The sequence below is a fragment of the Magnolia sinica genome, chromosome 13 (assembly GCF_029962835.1).
Source record: "Magnolia sinica isolate HGM2019 chromosome 13, MsV1, whole genome shotgun sequence".
Taxonomy (NCBI): Eukaryota; Viridiplantae; Streptophyta; class Magnoliopsida; order Magnoliales; family Magnoliaceae; genus Magnolia; species Magnolia sinica.
Window position 1 is genome coordinate 25,370,711 of NC_080585.1, and position 21,911 is coordinate 25,392,621.

Genomic DNA, 21,911 nt, shown 5'->3' on the forward strand with positions numbered 1-21,911 from the left:
GGCATGAACCCAAAAATGAGGCAGATCAAAATCACAGGTGGACCACACCACAGGAAAACAATATTGATTGAATGTCCATCATTAAAAACTTCCTACGGCCCACTCTGATGTTTATTTGCTATCCAACCTGTTGATAAACTCACACAGACCTGGATGAAGGGAAAAAACAAATATTAGCTTGATCCGAAACTTCAGTGGCCCCCAAAAAGTTTTCAACGGTAGGCATTCAATCCCCAGTTTCCTGTAGCACGGTCCACCTGAGAGTTGGATCTGCCTAATTTTTTTGGCCCATGCCCTAAATTAAGATGTCAATGGATGGATTGCGTGGATAAAACACATACATCATGGTGGGGTTCACAGAGCTTTGACACCAGCCCTACCCAAACCGTGTCCAGTATTTACATCAAACAGTTAATACCAGACCATTCTTTTGCAAAAGATGATCGGAATGTAGCTGTTATATCTGGAATGCTTAAGGATTTTCAATATATACACTTTTGATGCATGTATCATCCGCTGTGAGGCCCACAGTATCAATGATTTGGATCACTTGGCACTTATGCAAACCGATGGCCCAAATACTATTGTACAAATTTCCCAGCAGACCATTGGCATGCGTGTAAAGAATCCCAAGCCATCAATCCCCCTGCCTCCCAACGATCCTAACCATCCAAGGGTTGGTGCCTACTTTTGAGGAAATCTCTCAATGACACATCCAAGGCAGAGAGCCTGAATGCAGTAAATCTATCCAAGGTAGGGCAGCAGAAGACAGGCAAGAAACAGATGGGAAAAGAAAATAAGTTGCAAATGGTGTAAAAGCAGCCGCATATGTTACAGTTAGAAGACCCATCTCTCAGTGATCTACTCTCACCAGTTAAACCTACACTGCCACCTCACCGACAGACAGCGAGAGAGCGAGGGAAAAGAAGAAGAAGAAGATGGTCAGAACATCCAAACCAACACCCACCCAAAAAAGGAAAAGAAAAAGGGCAAAAAAAAAAAAAAAATAGACCCCCCTGTAAAACTGGGTCACCACCAACACCTATCAGATCTCCAAACTATCCAAGAAGCCCTGCAACTCTTTCAGGCCCTCAGCAGAAATGCTTCGCTGCACCCGCCCCCTTGGTGCAACCAAATTTGGCGGTGGCTTTGACTGGAAGCACACCACAACAACAGCCAGATTATCGGTGCTCTTCCTCTTCAGTGCCTCATCCACCAGCTCTTTGCAACACATCACGGGATCATTGTGCTCCTGCAGCTTCCTACGGGCAAAATCCACCGCATTCTGGCTGCGGAACACCTCCCAGATGCCATCACATCCCATTATCAGGAACTCATCCTCTTCTGTCAGCCCCATCTTCATCAGCTCTGGCTCTGCACTTAGGGGCCCGCCATCCTGCCCCTTCAGCCCCTCCATGTGCCAGTCTCCAAGGGCCCGGGCAACATTGAGTTGGCCGTTGAGGTAGCCATCGTAGACGTACCCTCCGCATGCTTCTATCCGCTTCTTCTCTTTAATGCAGACCGGCTTGTGGTCCCTCGACATCTCAATGGCCTTGCCCCGGCGGCAGAGCACAGCCCGGCAATCTCCAGCATTTGCCACCAACAACGACCTGCCACCAAGATGAGATTAAAGCTTGGTTGGTACCAGCATACCGGCAACCACCTGTGGATTCAATCATGGGTGGCCCACGCTAAAAAGAAAAAGGAAAGAAAATGGCCTTCCAAAAACAATAAAATATGAAAATGGTTAGTGGTCAAAACTCAACGAGGAAAGTGATTAGCTAAGACCATCTCATTGTGGTTTTTGACTGTCACATCCACTGATAGCAACCGCTAGAATGATACATCTGGATCCATGACCACAGGCAACTCATCAGCAGATGGGCAATTAAAGGCAAGATGAGCTAACTAAAACTATAACAGAAAAGAAAGGTTTATCTAGGTGAGAAATAGGAGAACCCTGACCTTCCAATAACAAGGGCAGCCAGTGCAGTGGTACCAGAAGCAAGATCTGCATCCATGGAGCAAGCTTCAGCAAAAGCAGTATCCGTCCGCAGAAAGGCAGAGGCAACCGCCCTCTCTATCTCTCTTGGGAAATCTTCATCCTCTACAATGAATCTAGGCAAATTGTCACAAGCAAAGTCGGCAGCATGCTTTCCACCATGACCATCAAATACCTAAGCCAACCAAAAAAAAAAAATCCACACACAGGTAAAATGGCATAGTATAATCTGTTCATGCAAAAGATGAAATTACAGTGAGAAAAGGAAGTGTCCATATAATGCACTTTCCGCAGAGTCTGAATAACATGAATGGATAAAATACCCCATAGAAGGCTCCGGGTTCTTCACCGAAATTGTTAAACCCATAATCATGCATGAAATTGTCGACACAAACATATACATCCTCCATGCTTTGTCGGAACCCAATATCTGCCCAACCCCCTGAACGAACAATTGGGATGAACTCCGTCTCGCAGCCTTCCCTACCCTCTTCAATCTCAAGGGAAACACCCGATGTCGTCATCCTCACCTGAAAGAGTTCCAATCAGTAACTGAACTCATAAGAACACAACAAGGTAATATTAAGAATTAAGATAATATTCAGAATTATCATTCATTCAAAATTTACTGTTATTAATAGAATTATTATTCATTCAAATGACTATAGTTGTTGTCAGAATTATTATTCATCCAAATTACTGTAGTAGAGCCCAGGAGCATACTGCAAAAGTGATGATGGAAAAAAAAAAAATTGGACGAGATACCAGTGTTTGTGTCAGAGTCATCGTGTATAATTCTACATATGAAATGCCTACCAATGTTCCTGGTTGAAAATATTGGCCAATATTCTTTATTGCAGGTCAGCAATACAGACACAGGACAGGATACAAGATATTTTTAGAGGGGGAAAAAAAAAAAAAGCACATTGTACATCATGCGGTTTTTTCAATATTGCAAGATATCGGTGACCTTTGAAATACATACATTGTATCATCGATACGTGTGATGATGTCAATAATATCGAAGTTGATAACTGCAAGAATCCAGAAATTAAAAAAATAAAAAATAAATAAATAAATAAAACACTTTTTTCATTTTTTTTTGGCGGGCCCTCTTCCTAGGGGTGTTTTAAATTAGCGCATTATATGTGCTGAATTATTGCATTATTTCTTAAAATTTAGAGCACTAAAAGCATGCTTATTAATTAAATACTTTTGTTTGACAGCACAAAATTCAGGCCCCCATACAATGGAAACCCATTCTGTATAGTTGTTTTTTTGTAATATTTTTGAGACCCAAGTATGTAACCATGTGTCTTTACATCTCTTTTAAGTTTCACTGAAAAAATTCCACCATTTTCCTATTGTTGCCCAAATGTTTCCCTCAGACATGATACATTGCTCAAGATCTGTGATATCATCGACAATATCAATATATTTTTTCCCATATCCCAGGTCTCCAATACATGTATAACCATAACGATATTATGGACAATGATGCCGGCTTCCTGGCCATCCAGTAAGCCAGCTGAAAATGGAGAGCAGCCAAATGACAATGTCAACAGTGAGTGGAAAGGCACAGAGAAGTATTGATTGATTGCCTAGAGTAATTTTTGGTTTGCAAACATGAAAGTTTATTTGATTGTCACTATCATTTGGTAGTGGTCCCAAAGGCAGGATATATAGTCAGTTTATGGTATCATGAACTCATCTCTCCAACCAACATGATGAGCCAACAAGGAAGCTTAGCCTTGTCAGTAGGGATGAAATAGGCTGGGCGCGGATTGGGATCAGCCAAGCCTCCAAGTTAACAATTCAGATCAAGGATTCAAACCCATTCCCCTTCATTGTTTGAGAATTGACAAAGACTTTATTTGAAGAAGAAGAAAACCATCAAAAAATACAAAAAGAATTCCCAATATAAAGAGCCCGAACCATTTACTAATGGGTCTAGAAATTAGGCCCAAGCCCCGCTCAAATTAGCCCAATTCCATTATAGTTGACCCACAAAAACCTGGAAGATCAACCAGGAACTTTAAATAATAATAAATAAATAAATAAAAACAGAAGGATTTAAACCATGCATGACCATAGTAATGACCCTTGAGCCAACTCAAGTTGGCCCAAGACTGAGAATTGTGTAACACCAGGCAGCTTTCTCCTTGTCAGTAGGGGTGAACATCGTTGGGATCAGCCAGGGCCTAACAAGCTTACAAAACAGACCAAGGATTCAAACCCATGCATCAATGACCCTAGACCCAAGCACACCCTTTTTTTCACTTTTTTCCCCATTTCTAATTTGAGAATTTACAACAATACTCAAAAAGCAAGAGATGAATCACAATAGGGAAAGAATTTCCAATACAAAAAGCCCAGCCCATTTGCCAAATGGGTCACGAGTTTAGAGGCCCAAACCCCTCAAGTTAGCCCAGGCCCCACTTGAGTCAACCCATAAAGATCTGGGGGATCTTTATGGCATGGACCCTCTATAGGGAGGCCCATCATATCAACAGCTTTGATCATGGAACCATGGGCGCCAATTCTGAAAAGGGAAACTACACAAACATTTATCCTACCTCAAAGCCCATGATATCATTTTTTAAAGATAAAAAGAAATTTTATTAAGGGCTAGTTTGGTTTCATTGAAATGTAAACTAAGGAAACACCATTTCCATGGAAACAGCATTTTTGTTGCTTTTTGAACTCCCGCCATTTCCATTTCCTTCCCGTTACCATGAAAATGTCCCTTTTTCATTTCCTTACCCATGTGTGAATAATTTCCAAGAAATTCAGGAAAAGGACAGAAAATAAACTCTTAATCTATGAAGTGTCCCAAATGGTAGCCATATATGCCACCAACCATCTTCAAGTGCCCCACATGTGCAACTGCCCATCTTCAACCGCCCTACTTGTGCCAATGTGCCACATATCCAAGATGTGTCAACCATCCATCTTAAAGCACCCCACATGTGCCAATGTGGATGTGCAACATGTGCCACCACCCATCTTTAAGTGTCTCACGTCCCATCTGCCAAATGCATCACATGTGCAACATGTGCCACCAACATCTTCAAGAACCCAAATGTGCCAATGTGCCACAAGTGCAATGTGTGCAACCACCATCGTTAAGTGCCCAACCTTGTCATATAATTGTGCTAAACACGTCCCACCTGTGCAATATGTGCCACCATCATGTTCAGGCACCCCATGTGGCAATGTCCCACATGAACATCTGTCGCCGCCTATCTTTTAAGTGCCCCAGTGACAGTGTGCCACAAGCTCTTATTTGTAAGATGCAACATGTTCCACCATCATCTCCAAGCAATCCCACGTGACAATGTGCCACATGTGACGCCATCAATCTTCAAGTGCTCCACATGTGGCCCATGTGTGACATGAAGCACAAAGTGACCAACCATCTTCAAGCACCCAGTGTTTTCAGTATTGGTATCAACGCATGTATCAAACCCTTGGGATACAAAAACATATGGGGCATCGCATGGGAAATATCGCATGTATAGCGTAATGTATCGTTGTTTTTGGGAAACATTGGGAAATTGGTCAATTTTTTCAATGGAACTTCAAGGGATGTTAAAAAGGACATCATTACAAACTTAGAACTCAAACGATCATGAAAAAAAAAAAGTACACATAATAAGTTTCCTTTGTATAGGGTCCTAATGTATGCACTGTTTGACAGAAATGATGCAACTATATTAAAAATCAGTTCATGTAATTTACAAATTGTAGAAGACGTGTATGAAAACACCAGTTAATTATTTTTTAAAAATTGCATATGTGCCGTACAGGTACTTGAAAGTAAATTGTCCAAATTGTGTCCCTAACCTAAAAATTAGGCTTATTTCCTCATCTAATGATGAAATTGGTGGACATTTACTGGTCAGTTAAGAATGAAAAATATCCAATGGTCTTGTTTCAACAAACAAGTGTCCAAGAATCAAAGGTCAAGATTGCTCAAACAATCTGATTTTAGGACCAGACTTAGCAATAGTGAGTTCCACAATTTAATTGGTTTAATTTGAGTTAATATATAACACTTGAACAATTGAGTGCATGCACATCAAGTGTTATCCATTACCAGAGTATCATACAGCTCCCCCTTTTTTAAATAGAGAATACTTTGATACTCTGGTAGAGTGTGATGTGTGCAAGCACATAGAAATTGCTTACGTGGCATACAAATAATTCAAAATAAACCATCCAAATTATGGGCACAATTTGAGATGTATCATGGACCAAAAATAACTCTTATTTGGTATCAAAACAGTAGATTGTACGGCGCTTATTGGACAGTTAGAAATGAAAAATATCCAATGGCCATATTTCAAATAACAAGTGTCCACGAATCAATGGTTATTGTTGTTCAACCAACCTAATATTTATATTAAATGAGAGTAGGACCACAATTTAATTGGTTTAATTTGGGTTAATATATGCCACATAGTACTATTTCTAAGGGTCTGTGTATCCAGAGTAATACACAACCAAAGTATCAAATAATCCCACTTTTCAAGAGAAGGTCTCAAGTCCAACCGATTGCACCACAAGTTATCCTCCACCCAGCAGATAACTTCTAACATTTCATGTGTTTTTGACATCTGACCCGTCCCATAAGTTGGCCCCCATCATGAGGAGCACCTTGTGCAAAACTCAACCACATCCACTTAATGAGTGGGCCACACTTGTATTTTGCTATTTATCAATGGCTAAACATTGCTTTCTATAGTGTGGATTACCAGATGAGTAGATGGGCAATGATGTCAAAAACCTATGATTTACAATTTACAATTTGAGTCAAATTTTCAGTAAAAACAATTTAAATCGAATCCCTTCTAGATGAATCTTATGATTCTATGATTTGAATCCTATGATTTAGGATTCAAATCCTAAAACAACTATTACACTCCCGTAACGGTCAATTTCTTTCGCCAAAAACAGAAAAGAAAACAGTGTGGAGAATAGCTCTCTTGGCAGTTTGGTGGTCTATATGGGAAGAAAGGAATGGAAGGTGTTTTAATGACATCTCCAATTCAGCGGAGTCGGTGCTTCTTAGAGTCCAGCATTATATAGCAGAATGGGCCTCCATTTTCATTAACTTAAAGGGCTGTAATTTTTTTCTGTAACCGAGGGGATTCAGCTCGCGATCTCAGCGGGATTTATTCCCTCTTTCTGCTTTCTGCTTGTTGTTTTCTGTTTCCTGTTCTCTGCTTTCTCTGTTTTTAATAAAGTAATTGTTACCTCTCAGAAAAAAAAAAAAGAAAATCTTTCGCCAAAAATCCCCAAAAAAGAGAGAAAATCACATATATTTAGAGGATTCCAAATACGTATTCTTTTGTGGTTTTGAGCATGTTTATGATAGTGTAACAGTCCACTCTTTGGTAAGAATGTTGCCTTGGCTTGTCTGATGTATTTATTAACCTGATAGGGCTCATATCAATCCTAAATTAGTTTAAAATTCGTGAAAGTTCTGACACCCATCCCACTAATGAAAAATATCTAATGGCCCTCTTTCAAAAAACAAGGGACCGAAAATCAGTAGTTAGGATCATTCAAACAATTTGATTTTGGGATTGTGACTAAGCAACAACAGGTATCATAATTTAAATAGTTAATTTTGAGTTAACATATGCCATGTGTACAATTTTCTAAGTGCAAGTGTATCAAGCACCAGACGCCACCGGAGAATCATATAAGGAAAAATGAGCTCTCAAGTCAAACCAGTTGGTCCACAAGGTAGGGTCCACCCAATACATAACTTCCAATTGGTTAAGTGCATGTGAAATCCAACCTTCCAATAGAGTGGCCCCAAAATGAGGGTCACCAAATACAAATTCCATCCATATCTATTCATTAGATGGGCCACACCACAAATAAATTATAGCCATTGATACATAACAAAATAAAAGTGTGGTCCACTCAATGCCTGGAAATGCTTGAGGTTTGCAAAAGGTGATCCTCACGATGGGGCCAACCTATTGGATGGATTGGATGTCTCACACATAAAAGGTGGGAAGTTATCAGCTGGTGAACTGTAACTTATAATCCAACCGTTTGGACCGCCTATTTTGAAAACTTGGACATGATCAAGCCAAGTTGCAGCTTGCTTTTGAAATGACAAAGAGAGATACAGATATAGACAGAGAGAGAGAGATGCACTTGCATTTTCTCATCGCAAAGCGAGACACAATTGCACCCTTCGAAGAGAGAGAGAGAGAGAGAGAGAGAGAGATGCACTTGCATTTTCTCATCGCAAATCGAGACACAATTGTACCCTTCGAAGAGAGAGAGAGAGAGAGAGAGAGAGAAGAAGAAGAAGAAGAAGAAGAGGAAGCATAAGCAGCAGCAAAAGAAGAAGAAATCCAAGTATGGGTTTTTTAACCCCTTCTCTGGTTACTATGCCATTACGCAAGGCCATAACAGACCTTTACGACCCCGTAACGGTCCGTTACAGCTCCCTTTTTTTTTTCAAGAGGCTCATTTTGACCCTGTAACGTGTCAAACCATCACCATTGCATAACGGCCACTACGGCCATTACATAACCGATTTGGCACACCTTAGGCATTACGGCCCCATATTGCATATGGTCACCACCATTACCGTTGTGTAACATGCATTACGATTGTAACATTACTGTTTTTTAATACCATGTGGATGACTTATCTAGAATTTTTTTTATATAGATGGTTGCGATGATGTTGATATATTGTGGTAATGATGCTTAGAAATCAAAATATCTTTTTACACTGGTCTACAGAATTAAATGTCACTATTCCAACGTGATTCTACGCATAAGAATGGTAAAAAGAATGCAAATTCTGAAAGGATTTTTATATGTTTTTTAAGGTAAATGTCTCAAATGAAAAAAAAAAAACAAAAACAAAGGAAAGACGACATTCCTCTAACACTATCATGGTATGGATTAGTGGAATTACTTGGTGCATATTGAAGGGAAATGAATGATTGATAAGTTTCTTTTCTTTCTGATTTTTTAATATTTTACAGATTTCTTTTCAATTAATTTTTTTTATGAAAATCATAAAAAATCTTACGATTTTATGACACGATTTGCAATTCAACACAGCTAAACTCTTATTGGAATTTGTGATGCAACAATGATTTTGACAACATTATAAATGGGGATGATTTTTGCACTAGTTGTTCCTTGTGGTGGGACTGACCTATTGAAAGGGTTGGATGTTACATGTACATGATAGGTTGGAAATTATCCACTGGTTGACCATTACTTGTGGTCCAACCAATTGAATTTGAGACCTCCCTTGTGATGAATGAAAGACACCCGCAGCCTGAAGGGGGAGAGAGAGGAAAAGGAGGAGAGGAAAGAGGCATGGTGTTTTTATATTCTTCTCAATTTTCTTCAATTGGGAAGCACTATCGTGTATCATCGATATGTATTGCACAAATCGACGATACAAGGAAATTTATAGAGGCGTTATGACGATATTTTGAGATATGTTGTCGATATGGTGATATATCGCACGATATTGACGATATATCGATCGATACAAGGGATCTTTGGAACTTTCCCCTAGTTTCGTATCAATCCTTTGTGATACCAGTAATATTAGTTGATATTATTGATAGTGCAAAAACTACAAGCACCCAAATGTGCCAATGTGGGGCATGTGCACCATCCATCTTCAAGCACCCCACATGTGTCACACGTGCCAACATGCCACATGTCCACGTGCCAATGTGACATACATGCCACAATCCATCTTCAATACCATACATGCCACCTTCCATTTTGTAGTAAAATTTCCATGAAAATTCTTTGTTTTTTTACAAACAACATATTTCTAAATGGTAGTTTCCAACAAAATCTTGTTAAGAGATAATCGAGCAAAACGCCTTTTTCCTTTCCCAATTCCGACGGTTTCCTAGAAATGTTGTATTCGAGGGAGCTTAGTAGTAACAACGATAGGTAATAAGATGGGGAAAGTACATTTTGATGGTTTGACCATGTACAACAGAGACCAAGAACTAAACCGGTTTAAATTAGTTCCTAAGCTTCATGGTTGAAATGAATAAGTGAAAAAAACAAGAGTTCAAAACAAAAACTTTCATAATGGCCGTTTTAGTCTGTAACGGTCGTGCCGGTCCTGTAACAGTGCCGATACAGGGCATCGTATCAACTTGTTTTGGGAAAGTAGACTTAAATGGTTTGGCCATGTGCAATGGAGACCGAGAACTACACTGGTTGAAGGAATGTGTTGGTTTAAGTTGAAGGCTCCAAAAGGCAAGGGGAAGGTAGTAAGAAATGACTTGAGGACCTACGGTTTAACTAAGGATATGGTTTGTGATCAAGTGGAATGGCAAAACAAGATCCCAATTAGTTGGGAGCATTGTTTTAAATAGCGCTATGCTATATAGCATGTAGCTTACGCCGCATAGCATTGCTTAGACTTAATGCCATGCAGCTTATGAAAATAGCTTAAGTCGCATGTAGCATAACACCACATGCTAATTAATATACATTATACGCTGCATAGCTTACGTTTACGCTTAGTAGCTTACACTACAAGCTTTTTTTTCACTAAAATGAAATTCAATTTACATTTTCACCGATTTGTTACATTTTTCTATTTTCAATAAAAATTAGTTTATCTTTTCAGCGATCTTAGTAAAATCATTAAAAGTAATAGTATTAAACCAATTTTATTGCTCTTTCTATATCCTTAGTCTTTGCCTTATTTTTCCTATTATTTTATATTGGGTTTGGTTGCACTAGATATCATGAAATTCCATGATATTTGATGCAACCAAGCGCAACGTTAATTACAAATCTAGAAGTAGTGTGTAGCTTACGCTACACGCTATGTAGCTTTCGCCTCACACATCAAACGGTTAAACACTATGCTATACACTATTCGCTATTTAAAACACTGGTTGGGAGTGTTCGTAGTATCAATATTGTTACATGTACCGCTGGCTAGGATATGGAAACATGTGTCGATATTGCCAATACATGGAAATGTATTTGCTAATTCAGGGAAACATTGGGAAAAGGTGGGGAAAACGGTGGGATTTTTCAGTAAAACTTCAAAAGATGCTAAAATACATATATTTGCATATTTAGGAATAAAAAATTTGCATACATAATAAGTTTCCATTTAATGTGGGCCTAAAAGCAAATGTGTTGTTGTAAAAAATAAGTGCAATAGTAACTAAAATGAATTCATATGATACAAATGCAGCTACCACACAATAACTAAGGCATCCAAAATGTAATGAAACTCAAAAGCATACCTATTTGACCATCCCTCATACCCACATGAAGTTATGAGGTGACTCATAGTCATCATACATATATACATTCATACATAAACACATGAATGATGATCCATTTATCCATCCACCCATGCATACATAAATACGTACACACATGCATGATGATCCACCCATCCATCCATGCATGATCCATCCATCCAACCATCCATCAATACATGCATGCATGCATACACGCACAAACATACATACATACACATGCATAGTAGGGATAATCACACTTTTAGAATTTTACCAATATTTTTTAGATTTTTCCCCCAAACAAAAAATGGCCACTACAGGTATGTATCGCCCTAACGTAACTTACTGAAAGAATGCAAAATCCAAGTTGAAAATCCAGGATTTGGGTTCTTAAGTCAGAATCCAAATCCATGCTGCCAAATGATCCCAGTTGTAACCACATAAAAGTGTATTAAATAATATTCCAAGTCCACAGCCAACCACAAGACACATTTTCATTCCCCATTAGCCCATGCATGCACATATGGGACCCAAATGCACATCATAGGCGAGTGAGCCACATGTGTCCACTTCAAATCCAGGCCATCCGTCTTCCAGATCACAATCAATGCACACCACCATGAAGCTGCTGTCTCCATCCATGCATGCTGCCGATATCCGAATGACCACCAAATCCAAACGGTTCCATCAGATTTGAAGTTAGATCCGAGCAATCTAACAGGGCAAACTCAGATCTGCTAGTAAAGTCCATGCAGGTCGGCCATAGTCTCAGATCACACCACTTGTGCAGGAAGCTAGGCAAGCTCACCTCATCATCAAAGATTCTAAACAGGTTACCTGCTAGGATGTGATGTACATCACTAAATGAGTTGACATAGATATTCAATTGGTTTAGAATCCAATCCATTTCAGATGCTATGTACTAAATGCAAACACCATTCTCCGTAGAATCATGTTCGGTCATTGCTTTCACCTCTAGACCATCGAAACAATGGATCGACAATTATGACTTTCCAGCAGAGGGCAATTTGTGGGCTATGGATCACCCAAGGGGTGGAACACCAACCAGACTTTGTATTCATCACCATGTACGCCGGGGAATAATTGGTTGGGTTGGGACCATTTAATAGTGCCAAACATATATAAACCACCAAACCAGTTCAATTTGATGACACCATGAATACACTCTTTGACCTCCCCCACAATCTTTGGATTGGTCATTGACTCTGCTATCTTTAAAGATACTTCTCACTAGATCCCAAGAGGTTATCCTTTTTTATTGATGACCATAAGGAATTTGCCTACCATTTTTTTTTTTTAAACACACGCACACACACCCACACACTCACACCTTAGTGGGATTTCACCACCTATGGATACTCGAGCCCTTGACCAGGTGTTGAAACTCCTAAGAGTCTACCACCGGAGCAAGAGTAAGGATCAAGGTCTTTGCCTACCATGCCTTTACTGGCCTTTTAATCCTTCCATAAATCCCAAAGGGCTGGTTCATGACAAGGAAGCAATCCACATAGCATTCACCCACTTTTGAAGGGAAAGAAATCAAAACATATGAGAGTAACAACAATAATCCCTGGCATACACCACATCATGATGAATACATCTATGAAGATATTCCAACCCACCCTTGCAAATCCACAATGAAGAGACAATCGATAATCTCATCCGCATTTCCACAAGAAGAATCTATTCATGACTTGGTCCGCTTGCTGATGTAGCTGGTAGAATATTTGTGCTCCATACTAATAAAACACTTGGGGGGGATTGCAACCCAGCCATATATACTCATTTTTCCAATGAGAACAGTTAAGGATGCACATGCCAAACGTGCACTATGGAAGCTTAAGTTTTTTTTATTGCAAAGTCAACAACTATAGGTTTCATCATCCATTTCTATTTTTCTTAGATTTGTAGTTTTTTTGTTAACAAGTCAACTACAGGCTTCTCATCCATTTCTTACTTTCAATAGATTTTACTGTTTTTTGATGCATCGCTATCTCCCTCTATAGTGTAGTCAACAATAGAATTTTTTAGAGGAGCAAAACAGGGATCGACTATCAAGGATACATCAAGGAAGCAGAAAGGCATTCCAAATATAATGGTCTCTGGCTGTGGTCATTTGTTTCTCCACCAGCATGGGTATGACTCGTATGAGGAATGTTTATCCTAGAAGATACATGCATGAATGTCATCAAAATGAACCCGATTGCCACAGTTTGGAACAAAAATCATTGCTCGTGACATTACGAGAATCACCTTCAATAATGAGCTTTCCAGATGGATAGGGTTGTCAATGGGTACCCAGACCCAAGGGTATTTAATGGACCCTATTCGATTTTTGTAGGTCCGTGTCCAATTTTTGGAACCATTTGGAAATCGGGTAATGGTCCGGGTTCAGGACCACCAGTTTGCCCCAATTAGAAATCAGGTATACTCAGGTTCAGGTCGGGTCCACCGTCTTGGACCCGGTTTAAATTTGCATCCAATTAACTTTATTCGTAGTGTTATATATTTTAAATATATAGTTATTAATCTAGCAATGGAATGATGTTTTCTAAGCCGCAAGCATGTAAGAGAGCCTGTTTGCACACCATGCAAGTGACAAAGGGGCACACTGTGCAACTAATCCATCTATTGCGTGGTCTGAACCATGTTACTGCCTTTGCTCGGATCTGGACACGACTCAAATCTGACCCAAACCAAACTCAAAACCAAGGTCCAAAGACCAGATGGGTACCGAACAGGTACCCAGACCTGATCGGATCCAGGTCCAGGTACTCAAAAAACAAGTCATGGACCCGAACAAACCCAAGCCTATCCTACCCAGGTAAGGGTAACCTAGGATCCAACTCATTAACAGCCCTTGGAGTTGGGAGGAGATTCGAGATTTCGCTTGCACCTACATTAGATCATTGAAGGGAAATAGTACTACAGAAGAAAACTGCTGACAATTGATATGGACCATTCAAACATTCATCCCAGTTAAAATGGATCTAGTTACCTCTAACAAATTACGGTTTTTCCCTCCATGCAACTCCATTTAGTTGAGTATATGGAAATGATATTTGGAAGTCTATGCCATGATTAGAAAAATTAAAATTTTAAATTTTAAAAAATAATAATAATAATAATAATAATAATAATAATAAAAGATCATGACATTAATATTCCTTAGCATTGACTGACCAAAAAGTTCTAATTTTATGAACCACGTGATGAAATTTTTTAATAATGGACGACATTTCACTTCTAGTTTTTTATTAAATAAACCTATGTAAATCGAAGGGAATCATCAATAAATGAAATAAAACGTATATATCCAAAAACAAAAACTACAAGGGCTGGACTCCACACATCAAAGTGTACTAGATCAGAAAGATTTAAAACATTTATGAGTCATTGGAGCATAAGCAGTACAAAGATTTTTGACAATTGACAAAACTCACAATTCAATTCATCATCAACAAAAAACTTGTTGGGAAATAAAATCCTAAGACCTTCAGTTGGACCCATGACCTAAGTAAGAGTGCCGTAGTTGGGCATGCTCTTTATTCCAAAGACAAGGCTCTGAAACTAGAGTGGATGAAATGTCAGCGCCGCAAACTGGTACAGCCCATGATCTTCACATCCACCACCAATTTTCTCCCTTGTCTGTAGTCCTAGTAAGTAATAACTTAGGAAGGAAAAAATTTGACACAACGATTCATCTGTTTAGGCAATGCACTTACAGACAGCGGTCAGCGAGTGGGAAGGAAAAGTAGGAACATTAAGGACAAAAGGTTATATTAATGATGATAAGAGCTGATAAGTTCCTTTCCCATAGGCATGATAAAGGACGCATCAGCAAATTTCTTCTGACTTGAGGAAAAACCACCTATTATTGTGGCACCAAAGTCTATAATCCACGACGCATGAGGAAGAGAATGGGACTGAACAGACTGAATTGATGTACCACAGTACCTGTCTCTCAAGTAGAAGTATCAACTGAATGGAAAAGGCAAAGCTCTATAGCCCGTAGATGAAGATCATTAACCGACCTACAAAGAGCACTAATCTGGTCTTTAGAAAGAGGCACAATGACCCTCTTCACCTCCAATGTAATTATAAATGGCTTCCAGTGATGGCAACGAATCTCTCCCAAGAATTTAAAAACATTGGAATTCAAGCTTAGGATGGAGCTCAGATAAAAACCAGTGTTTGCAATATCAATAATATCGGCCAATATTATCAAATATAGCACCACCGGGATACGAAACACCACTGAAATGTCCATTTCAGTGTATCGATGATAGTGTCACGATCGATAAAATGTGATATTTACAAAATATACAATGCGATATTTTCTAAATATCATCAACATATTTAAAAGGTTGTATCAATGATACATTCGAAGGTTGTGATCTTTTAATTTCTAAGTGTGTATTGATGCCTTTTTTAACATCTGCTGAAGTTTCATTGAAAAATTCAACCTATTTCCAATGTTTCCCAATTTTCCCAAAAACAGCGAAACATTACATGATACGTTCAATATTTCCCATGCAACACCCTATATGCTTCAGTATCCCAAGAGTGCGATATATCCATCAATACTAATACGGAAAACATTGCTAAAAACTCAAATATACATCATTGTTCAAGCACAATGTTGTCAAATGCAATCGCATATGCGAATTGGATGGAGTGGATCTATGCCATGATGGCATATGTGATCCCAAAAGTATGCGATGGCATACATATTTGTGTGATAAATATGCAATCGCATGTGTGACTGCATATGCGATCGTATATATGTCCCAACAGTAAAAAAAATATCAATTGGGACCCTTTGTGTGCTTTTTGGGGCACTTTTGCCTATAACCTAATTTACAGATGGTTTACTAGTCTCAAACACTTAAACTACAATGGAGTAGGTAAAAGCAGTGTTTTAAATATTGACGATATCGACCGATATATCCCACGAAATATCTTGTATCCCACTTGTGCAATACAAAATGCACAAGTAGTGCCGATATATCCCACTTGTGCGATACAAAATGCACAAGTAGTGCCGATATATCCCACATATTCGATGGTGAGCATTTTTCGATTTTCAATTCTTCTTTTTTTTTTTTACTATCAATCACGTTAAATCAGTGTCAAATGGTTACAAATATATGATTCTTCATGTTTTCCATGATAAATCATGGACTTTTGAGCTTCGATTTTGAGATTTGGGGGAGGTAGGGCAAGTTGTGGAAAATTGGCAAAAATTGAAATTTCTCAATTTCTCGCAAATCAATTGCAATCTTTGTTTCCAAACACAAAATCAAAATATATGTAACCTAATCTAGTGATTCTTCTTTTGCTTTTGAATGTATTGCTTGTGTTTCCATACATGTCTTCTTACGTTTATAATTTATATGAATAGACTTTAAATATACTTGCATCAGTTCAATTGGACAATGCATGTATTAGGACCTCATACAAAGGAAACCCCTATTATGTGCACTTTTTTTGTAATGTTTTTATTTCTAAGTGTAAAGTGTGTATTGATGTCTTTTTCAATAATCCTTGAAGTTTCCATAAAAGATTTGACCAATTTCCCAGCATTCCCATGTTTCCAAACAACAGCAATACATTACACGATACACCCGATATATCCCATGCGATAACTGATATGTATCCATATCCCATGGGTACAATACATTACGTGATAACGATATTTAAAACATTGGGTAAAAGAACCCAATCCAATCACTTGTAGTAATTAGGCATAGTTTTTCTAATTTTTTATATTTTTTTTCAATTGTTCCCATTTTTAAATTTTTTCCAAACAAAAAAGCTGGAGAAATATGCGAATAACATATGCTGGTCGCATACAATTGCATAAGTGATTTAACAACATTGTTCAAGCCACTTTCAAAGTTTCTCAAGAATGCCGGCATATGGCATACGGTGATCTAATTCTACAAACAGTAAGGGCTTTGTAATACTCTTCTACATTAGATTCGCCTTGCAACATATTCATGATTTCCTTGTGCAAATGATATGTGTGAGCCAAGTCATCATGCTAAGAGTACATTTCAGCCTTAGCATACCATATCTCCTTAGCAATCTTAGAAAACATCAAACTGTTGCTAATACTCGGTTGCACAGAATGAACTAACCACGTCATTACAGTCAGATTCTCACTTTCCCAATAATCATGGATATGATGGATCATCTGTTGACGGGCCATTCTTACTACCAGTGACATAGCCCCACTTCTTTCAGCTACCAATGAACATTTTGGTGGATTAGACCATGTCAAACAAATTTTTTTCCCTGAATGAGGAAAAAATGAACAAAGTACCTTTCAAAAAAACAGTGAAATAATTTTTTCCATCCAACTTCACAATCATGATGACCAATACGGCATGAGTATGGTGCACACCAGACCCCGTTGTCACGTTTGTTTTTTGATCACCCATCCCAACAATCACAAACAAGGTCACTTATCAATCAAAAACCTCACCGCATGCTAGACTACAAAGCTTCCTCAACTCATATGGCGTAAATGGCTCCAAGCAACAATTTGGATGCAATAAACTCCATCAATCAACGACACAAACAGAAGTTGGACCCACTAGAGAGTCTGATCACTGCTGGTGGGCCAACAGACACCAGGGATGCTAGCTGATCTGGCAAGTGCTGCCTGCAGCGCCAGAAGGGCTAGCAGGTGATGTCGGCGGTGTCAGTTGGTCAAACAGGGGCTGCCAACAGTGCCGGTTGGTGGGGGCAACTGGCGGTGCTGGCTGGGGAAAGAAGGACGGGAAGAAAAAGAGAAGTAAAAAAGAAAGGTAAGGGAAGAAGAAAAGAACATAATAGAATAGAAAAGACAGGATTTTATTCACAAAACCTTCTCTGACACCATGTTATATTTCGAATAAAAGAAGAAGAAGAAGAAGAAGGGATTTTGGGGGGGGAAAAAAAGAGCAATGTTGATATGATCTCTCACACCCTTAACTATCATTTTATTAGAAAACCCTAAGCAACACAGCAGGAATGGTGCATAAAGAGAGCACCAAAATACATACACAAAGCACAAGGACACTAATGCCTGACAGTCTACACCCTCAACAAGTCATCATTATCATCACCATCTAAGTCACTTTAATGACTCCGAAACATATGTTCTTTGAGAAATCATGATCCCATTCCTGGATCTAGCCACTTCAATGCCCAAAAAATATTTTAACAGACTGATCCTTAATATCAAACACTTCATGCAATTAGTTTCTTCAACTCTTCTTGCCACAATGTCATCAGCATAGACGATAAGAATGGACTCTTCATCTACATTCCTCTTTACAAACAAAGTACAAATGTACAATCAACACAACATTTGAATCCACCCTTCAATGAGGCTTGATTGAATCTCTCAAACCGGGCTCATGGCGATTGCTTCAGCACATAATAGCTTTTCAATGCTCGCACACTATCAATTTCCACAAAAAGCTTGAACCTAGATGAGTAGTGGCCATGTGAACTTCTTCCTGAAGGTTACCATAAAGAATTGCATTTTACACATCAAGCTAATGCAATGGCCAATCATGATGAGAGGCTAGAGTTAATTTTTCCTTATCTAATTCAACTTAGCAACTAGAGCAAAGGTCTCAACATAGTCAACAAGAAGGTATTCAGTAACAGTAATGGTGGCCATAACAGCCACTATTGTTGCCGTTACGATATGGATCGTTACAGCCTTTTCTTTTTGTAAAAAATATATATATCATATTGACCCCATAACACGTAACAGCAACCACCGTTGCCATTATGTAATGGCCATTTTACATAACCGTGTTTGGATGCCTTGGTCAACAACAGCGACCTCCCCAAACAAAGCATGAACTTGATCCAAACCCGACCCTCAAAATCCCTTATAATATGGCAACCAAGTTAATTGACCGAAATTTTAGAATCTAACTACACAAAACATGTTGTTGGACGCTTAGCAAGAAAACTAATTTAAATGGGGAATTAGAAATTTGAGCAACCCAACTTAAACCAGGCCCATGGATAACAGGCCTGGATCTTCTCATTTTAGACCCAACCCGGACCTAGCTTATTTGGACTTTGATCTTACCCAAACCCAATCCACTTACTAATGGATTGGATATGGGGCTAAAATTTAGACCAGATTACTAAACAGGTCATATCACCTAACCTGGCCCACCCATTTACGCGCCTAACAGGAAGTACTATCATGTTGGCCTCCAAGATTGTCATTGTACACCTAGATTCCCTTTTGTTGTGCCTTTGGTTTATGGTATTCAGTGTCGTGCTACACAATCATGCCATCAAGTTCACTCTAAGACCATCATTTTAACTCCTTTTTCCTTTCGTTTCTTCTTTTGGCTTTAAAATTCAAGGTCACACATGGTACCACCATTTTCAGCTCCATGATATTTCATTTCTGACTTTTTAATTATGCCACAATAACATGTCAAAATATTTGACAAAAAAATAAAGGCTACAAGGCCAGTATAGGGGATGTCCTAAATAAGAAACCCACAAACCTCTGCAACTTCCAGACTTAGATCTCAAGACACAGAACATACCTCGAACATAACAAGACTACTAAGCCAATTCCATCAAATACATTATGGAGACTGGCCTATAACCACAATCAATTTCCATTAACTCCACTATTTGACACCAAAAGAATCACAATCCCATGTGAGAAAAGTAACATTCAGAAATTCAAGCAGTCATCATCCTCCACATTTTATAGAACATAAATTGATTGCTGGGTCCAGTTTGGTGGATCGCCAGGTTACCAAATCAGGTGGTCTCCGAAGTCTGCAAATGCATAAAACGGAAATGCCCCAGCCCTATTCAGTTGGAGATCCACAAAACCCACATATGGCTCTTATCATTTCCACCCATTCAGGATGACGTATCCTCTGAAACAAGGTCCTTCTACCCCATCCCTAGCAAGAAAAAAAATAGCAATCCTCAGCCCGAGGAGATCCATAGTTTCCTCAGGCCTTTATTCCGTGCAAGTGGGACCCATGTTTCTCTGCTCCAGACAGCTAATCTGAGACCAACCATCTCTTCACCATGCCCAAAACCCACCTTGGTGGGACCACCCCAAAACTTTCAAGTTCAACAAATCCCCTAAAAAAGAGACAGCTAGAGAAAAACCACGAAAACCGTCCACATTCAACTGGAAAAAAGAGAAACGAAGATGGGATCGTCAGAATCCTACATTCTTAGCATTTCGGGGGATTGGTCCATCCGCAGCAGGGCCCATCAGATCAACTGTATGGATCACCAAACCAAGGGCCCCACTTCAACAAACTCAAAAGCCAGACGACATTATACATATCCTCAAGCAAGTATAATAAAAATTCATCTTTTTTCCATCTTCAAGCTAAATTTCACTCAAAAGAAGGAAAAAAACAAAATCAGAGCCACAGAGAGAGAGAGAGAGAGAGAGAGAGAGAGAGAATTACAAGAGAGGGATGGCGAACGAGGGAATTCGTGCAAGAGGCAGCGATGCGGCTGCTGCTACCGCTGCTGCTGAAAGACTGTCGATAAGCCGCAGCGAGAGGGTTGGGAGGCCGACTCTCGCTGGAGCTTCCATTCTCTCCTCTTTTACCACCCTCCATCTTCCTCTCCCACCTCTCCAACCACCACTACAAACATCCCTCCCTCCAAAACCCTAACCCTAATCTCCTTCGGAATCTAACGAAAGAAGCTTTCCAAGGAAGGAAAAAAACAAATTTAGGTTTTTTTTTTTTTTTAGTATTTCTGAGGAGAGATCGCTTGGAGATCACGTTTCTTGCAGCGTGCACGCAACGGTTGGCAGAAGACACGTTTAGGGTTTTGAGGAAGAGCTGCTGCTGCTGCTGCTGCTGTTGCCGCTGCGGAAGAGACGACGCTTCTGTTTTGTCTTCGTGAGTGTGTGTGTGTGAAAGGAAGCTGATTTCCACGTGGGTCGACTTCCGCGTGCGTACCTGATGCTTCTTCTATCGCACTCCGCTCTCTCTCCCTGCACCCTGTGAGATGCGAAAGTACCAAAATACCCCTAATCATTATTCAATACTGGAGTTGAAAACGATGACCCGAGAGCTTGGCTTCAATACATCCCGACGTATCATTGTGAGACGTGGGAGCGGATTAGGTGTGGCCCTGGGTGTGGGGCCCATCTTGATGTATGTAGTGTATATCCATGCCTTCCATCCGTTTTTTCAGCTCATTTTAGGGTATTTTTCCAAAAGTGATGTGTGGAATCTGATCCGAATGGATCATATGATTTTCAACGGCACATTATGCTAAGACTCCGGATTTTCAATTGATCCAACCACCAAATGGACCACACTGATCGGATGGAATCTTAGGTATTAAATAATGTATTATAACCTTTGTGGAGTCATTGGAGAGATCGGATCTAATCTACACCGTTGATCCGATATTTGGAGTCTAACTACACTTAGATTTTGAATATTAGATCGGCTTGATCGCCTAGTGGGCCACACTAATCAAGAGAAGATTGACGTAAAATCATGTAATGAGGAAGATGTGGACTCATAATTGTTCGATCTAACCTATCTATTGGCCTCTCTAGATTAATCTTGA

The 21,911-nt window shown here is 39.3% G+C and overlaps 1 protein-coding gene across 2 annotated transcripts; it reads right to left on the reverse strand.

Moving 5' to 3' along the window:
* Nucleotides 1–776: 776 nt before the first annotated feature.
* On the reverse strand, nt 777–21,279 carry LOC131223306 (probable protein phosphatase 2C 57). 2 transcript variants are annotated; one of them, XM_058218663.1, is made up of 5 exons: nt 20,786–20,923; nt 2,988–3,036; nt 2,326–2,532; nt 1,966–2,177; nt 777–1,610 (listed from the first exon to the last, which is right to left on the reverse strand). In XM_058218663.1, exons 3-5 carry the CDS (start codon nt 2,524–2,526, stop codon nt 1,046–1,048), a joined length of 978 nt encoding a protein of 325 aa, XP_058074646.1. In that variant the 5' UTR covers nt 2,527–2,532; nt 2,988–3,036; nt 20,786–20,923; the 3' UTR covers nt 777–1,045. The 2 variants fall into 2 exon arrangements, with proteins under 2 accessions (XP_058074646.1, XP_058074645.1); XM_058218662.1 differs by lacking the exon at nt 2,988–3,036 and having other exon boundaries at nt 20,786–21,279.
* Nucleotides 21,280–21,911: the final 632 nt, after the last annotated feature.

Bases quoted from the DNA above. Each gene is read 5' to 3' on its own strand.
- LOC131223306 (XM_058218662.1), bottom strand. From the start codon at position 20,941: ATGGAGGGTGGTAAAAGAGGAGAGAATGGAAGCTCCAGCGAGAGTCGG. The intron at 2,178-2,325 runs GTATTTTATCCA...TGGTTGGCTTAG, and splicing joins AACCCGGAGCCTTCTATGGG to GTATTTGATGGTCATGGTGG. The intron at 1,611-1,965 runs GTCAGGGTTCTC...TCTTGGTGGCAG, and splicing joins GCTGCCCTTGTTATTGGAAG to GTCGTTGTTGGTGGCAAATG.